Source organism: Sphaeroforma arctica (genome assembly GCF_001186125.1).
Source record: "Sphaeroforma arctica JP610 unplaced genomic scaffold supercont1.1220, whole genome shotgun sequence".
Classification (NCBI taxonomy): Eukaryota; class Ichthyosporea; order Ichthyophonida; genus Sphaeroforma; species Sphaeroforma arctica.
In genome coordinates this window covers 1-7,500 of record NW_014039338.1, presented here as the reverse complement: position 1 = coordinate 7,500, position 7,500 = coordinate 1, and the positions used below count along the sequence as shown (strand labels likewise).

General features: G+C 38.1%; 2 protein-coding genes across 2 annotated transcripts; one reads left to right on the top strand and one right to left on the bottom strand.

The window, feature by feature from the left end:
- Positions 1 to 1,650: 1,650 nt before the first annotated feature.
- On the bottom strand, positions 1,651 to 2,655 carry SARC_10360 (hypothetical protein). The gene is made up of 2 exons (XM_014295600.1): positions 2,257 to 2,655; positions 1,651 to 2,065 (listed from the first exon to the last, which is right to left on the bottom strand). Exons 1-2 carry the CDS (start codon positions 2,523 to 2,525, stop codon positions 1,807 to 1,809), a joined length of 528 nt encoding a protein of 175 aa, XP_014151075.1. The 5' UTR covers positions 2,526 to 2,655; the 3' UTR covers positions 1,651 to 1,806.
- Positions 2,656 to 6,625: 3,970 nt separating this feature from the next.
- SARC_10359 (hypothetical protein) lies at positions 6,626 to 7,273 on the top strand (the record flags this gene model as incomplete). The annotated part of the gene is made up of 2 exons (XM_014295599.1): positions 6,626 to 6,894; positions 7,084 to 7,273. The coding sequence occupies 2 exons, from the start codon at positions 6,626 to 6,628 to the stop codon at positions 7,271 to 7,273; spliced, it is 459 nt and encodes a 152-aa protein (XP_014151074.1).
- Positions 7,274 to 7,500: the final 227 nt, after the last annotated feature.

The following is a 7,500-nucleotide window of genomic DNA, read 5'->3' as shown; positions in this document are numbered from 1 at the left end:
ACAGTATAGAACATATGTGAGAATAGTCGTAGTATACGTGTCTACCTTCGTCCAGTATATAATGCTATAATGATTCGGAGCTACGATGGCCACTCTCCTACTGTTTACGTGTAAACGCTCGAAGGCTCTTGTGAATCTTCGGCATTGTACCGAGGTTGTGTTCACATTGTTTAAAGTATTAAATACTAGAGTCATCTCAGATGGAAGAAATGAACCCCCTCTGTCTCAAGAGCAACCTGGTAATATGATTAGTGCACGTACTACATTGACATGAATAGTTTATTATGGGAAATTACTCAATTGGTATATTACCAGCCGTCAGCTGGGCATTGTACCTATTTTTCAAATAATTGTATGTGACAAGCTCCTCAAATTTCATTTGCCCCGACTTGTTATGCAACAACTACTGACACCTGACAGTGTCTGTAAATAGCCAGAGGATGAGCGTGAAATATGTACTCATCCAAGGGAAATCACGATCATGTCAAGGACATACTGTTATTGATGGTATATCTGCCATCCATGCACTCACGATTCCAGTTCATCGTGGACATATATTTTGTGCTGGTTATTTATCTGTCCCCGTTCGGCTACCATGCTATCCTGGAGGACAGGGCCACATATGTAGCCATACCCTACGAACAACCCTGACAATCAAAACCCGTCCCGCAGGTATTGAACCGGCATACCGCTCGTAAAATATAGTGCGCGTTGACCCTCTGATAGTTGCCAATAGTAGCAAACATTGGCTATATGTATCTATAACACTCCATATAGTGTGTGATCCTCAAGCCTCGTTGTTGCGTTCATCGTATCTCACGCCCATTCACCATGGTGCAGCAAAATGACTTCCAAAGCATCATCGGTTGATATATATAAGACAGGTACTATAACAATCGGACCTCACCGCTGCCACAATCTCTTGTGGACAAACCCCCCTTTAAATTGCATCATGTCTACCTAATGAGCGTACTACTATGACTACATTGTCTAAAAATCAAACTATAAATGGAGATGTATTACAATGCGTCTGAATATTTTAATGGAATTGGAGATGGTTCCCGAATTCCGCACTTAGAACAGATACACCAGTAGATAGGGACGTATGCACAATAAAGCACCGTAGCGTATTATCTGGTATAAGATAGTCATGCTCAGCTCAATTCGACCGATTCACACAATCATTTGCAATCTCAGCAATTCACGCAATCATTTGTCGCAATAAACTAACAAACCCCACAACTCGGTATTTCTGATCATTCGTGGCAATACAGCCGGTGTAATAAACTTACACTCAAATAACTGCTATTCACTTTCACTATGGTGGTTTTGCAATAGACATTTATTCAGTATTTATGGTGCTGGTAGAAACAATGTATTCCATACCTCCTCGAACCGTATGACTATAGCAATGATTTTAAAATCGACCTCAGCCTTCGCGTTACCTAGCTGCTTTATAAAGCTTGGTTCAAAGCGTTCACGAGGCTCACGTTCAATGCTACGGGCTTCACAGCAGTTAATGCAATCATTTATCATTCTAAATTATCGAATTCTACAACTAAGTATTTATGATTATTCGTGACTGACATAAGCAATAATTTTCTACTAATAATTATTATTCACATTCAGTACGGTGATTTTGAAATTATACTTTTTTCAGAATTCTTTGTCTTTTATTGAACGTTTATATCTAAAACGACCCTAAGGGCGCTGGTAGACGCATTATGTTTGACATCTCCCCAGACCGTATAGTTATAGCATTGAATTACTAGTCGAGAGTGAGCAAGGAGATTGGCAATACTATATCTAGTCCTCGTGATCCTCATGATCATCATCGTTATCATCATCGTCATCCTTGTAATCTTCATCATCATCATCATCATCCTCCTCATCATCCTCGTGATCTTTATGATCATCATCATCATCATCCTTCATCATATCCTTCATCTCTTCCATATCTATGCCTTCCATATCCATACCTTCCATGTCACCATCTTCAATCATTTCCATCATTTCCATCTCCTCCTTCGACATGGCAGGAGCAACACACTCATCTACAGGGCAGCTGTTTGTGTGAATCAAAAGAACCAGTGTATTCAGGCGGTTGGATACAGTACATAGGCATTATGGTATTAAATATTGCGGAAATAAATAAAAAGTAATGGAATGTACCTATCATATGTTTTTGAAGTGTAAATAAGCTATAACGATACTCAATATGTTATTCCTAATATTAGATGTATCCTCAAAAATTACCTGTCGACGTGCTTTCTTGGTGAGCCCACCGGGCAATCTTCCAAATCGTCCTCAGTGAATTCGCACTCCGGGTCGCAGATACACTCGCCTGTTACACAACCTACGCCATCAAGTTCAGATACTTCTCCATCGTTGCACATCAAATCAGCGTACTCTTCGTTCGCCCCCGTGCAATGATCTCTTCTCTTCAAAGAATGTTTTCCAACGGAGTTGGCAAGTACCATTGCTAGCACCAAGGCTAGTATAGCGGAAAAGAATGTCGCCTTCATGTTGATCCGAACTGAGTTGTTTCTGATTACTACTGCTTTGTTTATAAATAAGCTGTGTTGTGATATAGCATGTATTTTGCCTCTTTATTTATACTCGAATAACCACGGAATATTATCCGTGTAGTTGAAGTACATTCACATGCATGATATTCTATGGAACTGTGCTACCGCAAGCCAAACATTTCGATACAAAAAGGTGTCACCTCATCTTTGTCCAAGCCCTGGTTATACAGAAAAGGCAACAAAGATAGTATCTGGATCTATTTGTCTGGTGGTCCTAGCTCTAGTTTTGACCAAGCAACATAGCTCTCTTTTTTTAATATATTGTACGCAATGCGAAGTGATCAGGAACGAGTGCGGAAAATGTTCCAATTTTCAATTGCTTGAAAGTTGAAACACAGGGAAAAAAGAGCAGCTGCTCTTTTATCACTGGTCGCATGTGCAAGAGAATAAGGTTAAATTACTTCTCACATGATGCATACATACAAACAATCTTGAAAATGACGATATACGATATTTAATCCTATTTCCCAAATTCTGGGTACTTACACACGAGTATTCCCTGCGAATTTCGTCTGCGATTTTTCGTACATTTTGTATAAGTGTAACAATCTACCATATTTGGCAGGTATTTATAAAATGCCTCTATGTAGGCTCACTGTACACTCAATCCTCAGACCTCAGCCCTCGGCCCCTCTCGGGCCGGGCCTCAGCGGCCTCAGCCTCTCAGGTTTGAAACGGTTTCTGATTCGAACACAAATAAATATGTACTGGAGTGAGGAGTCTGAGAGTGTCATGGAGAGTCTGTGAGTCTGTGAGTGAGAATGTGAGACAGTCAGTGAGATTTTTTTTTCTCAACTTTTATTGCAATAGAGGGTGGGTCGTGGGACCGGTGCCCCGGTGGGTCGAGAGATATGAGTCCTGGGTTATTTTTAACGAGTTCGAATCACTCTGACTCTGAGTGAGAGTCTGAGAAAGTGAGGACTGATCAGCAATCACCGTTCAGTCAGTGTACAAGCAGTCTACTCTCTCTCTAGAGGAGAATTTGAGATTTGAGATTTAGGATTACTGGATTAGCTGGAGGCCTTGACTCTTGAGGCTTGAGCCCAAGAAACAAAAGAGATTGCATACATACGAGTAAAAATATTCTGCCTTTTATTTATAAATAAAATATTATACAATTGTCCTTAGTCATCCGATCTATGAAGTTGATTTTTAGATTTCTGATTTTGTATTTATCGTAAATTCTCAAGTTGTATGAATCATAAATTCAGAATTCATGATGCTTTCATTAATCATTATGTAATAAATAGAGTAAATCTAAATTCGGTATGTATTCAGTATTCACAACTATTCACAAACGTCAATAAAATTAAATATGTCCAGGACTTCAAGACCAAGTCTCCAGACTCCAGGTGAGTGTATAAATTGCTATCTTTTTTTATTTTTAAAACAACCCATTTTGAAATAATTTCAAAATATGACCCCTTGCGAGTGTGCGTTTGTGTAACTGTGTGACGCCCAATTAGATGTTTATAAGCATGTTGTATATATGAAACGAGGGAAATGCGAAGCCCTTCAATAATGGGCTAGAAATTAGATACAAAGTGACATTTTCGCACTAAATGTTTTATCTGCCTGATTTAAACTGCAACAGATTCTTATTTACTCTGAACTTATCACTTCTTTCGTCTTGCTGGTTAGCTTTTGTCATGTATGGTAGACTGTCACGAAATTATCAAGCATTAGCATGTTCAGAGATTCATGTATCCGTTGCGAGAAATTTGAGACATTTTCCGCAATGGTGTGAAGTTGACCACTTAAATTTCATAATAGATGTACAAAATGTATTACGGTTGCAGGCTAAACTAACCTGACAGATGAAAAATCAACTCCAACGCCGACGTCCCATTTAAAAATCGTTGAACATTGAAATAATCTCGTGTTCATATCGATGTCTACAACAGAGTATAAATATTTAGCTGCGTCTAATGGTGTGCTTCACAAGCATTGAGTCATGAGTATGTAAAGCAAAAATGCCTCTTTAGAGTTCGAAAATACACTGCTCTGCTTTATCACTCAAATGTTTTACAGTTCTTTCATGCGTTTGTGACAAACTGGCAATACTATCAATCTATCAATCTATCCAGTATCATACATACCCAACCAGTTTTCTTACACCAGAAATCACAACTACTGGAAACAACACAATCCAACAAGATTGCATGAGAGGTCCAAGACTATTTTGACTATGTGTTTTACTCTAATTATTACATCATGAATACTTTAGAATTTCAGATAAAAATTTTGACTACTGGATGGATGTCTTATTGCCATTTGTCTCTTTGGACTCTCAGTCGCTCACTGAGCAGCGAAGGGCGTAGATTAAAATAAAATAAAATAAAGGGCGGCAAACAAAGGCTTGCTTAATTTTGAAGGCTATGATGTATGCAAATATAAATATATAATTATGTATGTATGTACAGTATATCTTTATTTTTAATAAAACATAACTAATAATATGTAAAAATAAAATACCCACAAACGACTCCTTGATTCATCACAGCATCGGGAATTTATTTAAATATTTTTAAAACTCTATTGTGGTTTGAAAAAAATATGGACTACATATGTACATATGTATTCAGATTTCAGAATCACTATGCACAATTTCACTGTTTGCTCACTGTTTTCACTGTTTACACTTTTTGTTTTAAAATAAAAACTCATGGGCAATGTGAGTATGTACATATTTATTTAAATATTCAGCCCACAACGCCCAACACCCCACAGGCCACAGGCCCACAGCCCACAATCCTACATACAGGCCCAAACTTACAGACCACATTATACAAATACCCAGCCAGCAATGTCTCCAAATTTAAATGTGGGGGGGCATTGGGCACTGGGCACTGGGCACCAGGCACATTGGGTATGTATTTACTTATTTAGTCTCCGGCAGTGCCAAGTTTGGGTGCCAGCCTGCCAGGACTCAGGTTATTCAGGTGTCGTTTACAGTTTTTGATTTGCTTTTAGAAACAAAAAGGATAAGAGTACATAAAAGCATTTGTTTTTTTAAAAAACAGAAAATACATACATATGTATGACATGATATTTTCTGATATTTCATATTTTTAAATATTGAGCAATGAGAAGAGACCAAGTTCTTGTCCTGAGGCTGGCATTTGGTTTCTATAAATACCTGCCATATATGGTAGATTGTTACAAAGCATATGAAAGATTCACGGCGCTCTGGATTTTGTTACGATTAAAATCATCAAAAAATGAAAAGTTCTCTGTTTTGATTTTCAGTTTTTCAACAAGCATAGTCTGTCTCCACATTGTCAGTGATCAGTCAGTCTGTCTGTCTGTCTATCAGACTGAAAGGGAAAATTGGAGTTTGACCGAATGGAGAATTGACTTTGACCATAACATTTCCAGTCTCCAGATAGGACCGAGTCACTGAGAGAGCCATGATTAACTGAAATAAATGTGAATTTGCATAGAAAAGCTGAAAGATTGTTTTCAACACAAGAATGCAATGATGCGAAGTATTTGTTTTTCTTGAAAGTACATGGAAATTAAAAACAACCTGATCATGTATTTTCAATATATAAAAATATATACTAAATACTCTATTGTAATTTTAAGTTTGCACATGTGACCGGCGTATCTCCTCTTTTATCGCCGCTCTACTCACTATTGTACTGTTGTGTAATGTGTTGGGTAACATAAGCACTAAACAATTATTATGCTGTCATGTTCCATACTCAATCCTTATCACTCTGAAATGCCTACGTAGCATGCTGCTTGGTCAACTGACAAAAAAAGCCAAATAGATCTAGATATTATCACCTTTTAGAGGAAACGCTGCATAAAGTTGAGGAGAGATAAGAATATCATACCCCTTCCTTTCGAGATGTTTGGCTTGCCGATAGCAGCTCTATAGAAAATGATGCATGTGAAAGTTCTTCAACTACACGTATAATATTCCGTGGATACTAGAGTATAAATAAAGAGGTAAAAGACATGCTATATCACAACACAGCCTATTTATAAACAAAGCAGTAGTAATCAGAAACAACTCTATTCGGATCAACATGAAGGCGGCATTCTTTTCCGCTATACTAGCCTTGGTGCTAGCAATGGTTCTTGCCAACTCCGTTGGAAAACATTCCTTGAAGAGAAGAGACCATTGCGTGGGGGCAAACGAAGAGTACGCTGATTTGATGTGCAAAGATGGAGAAGTACCTGAACTTGACAGCGTAGGCTGTGTAACAGGCGAGTGTATCTGTGACCCGGAGTGCGAATTCACTGAGGACGATTTGGAAGATTGCCCGGTGGGCTCACCAAGAAAGCACGTCGACAGGTAATTTCTTTTGAGGATACATCTACTATTTGGAATAACATATTGGGGTATCGTTATAGCCTATTTACACTCCAAAAACATGTACATTCCATTACCTCTTTTTTATTCCTGCAAATATATAATACCATACTGACTATGTACTGTATATAACCGCCTAAATAAACTGATTTTTTTGTTTCGTACAACCAGCTGCCCTGTCAATGTGTGTGTTGCTCCTGCCATGTCGGAGGAGGAGATGGAAATGATGGAAGGTGATGATCATGAAGATCACGAGGATGATGATGATGATGATGATGATGATGATGATGATGATGATGATGATTACAAGAATGACGATGATGATGATGATGATGATGATGATGATGATCACAAGGACTAGATATAGTATAATCACCATGCTCGCTCTCGAATAGGGATACAATGCTATAACTATACGGTCTGGGGTGATGTTAAACATACTGCATTTACCAGCGCCATTAGATAGAAATGCTGAATAAAAGACACTGACTTCTGACAAAAAGTATAATCATATACACTGATTTGTAGGATTCGATAGTTTAGAACGACAAATGATTGCATTAACTGCTGTGAAGATCACAAGGTAGA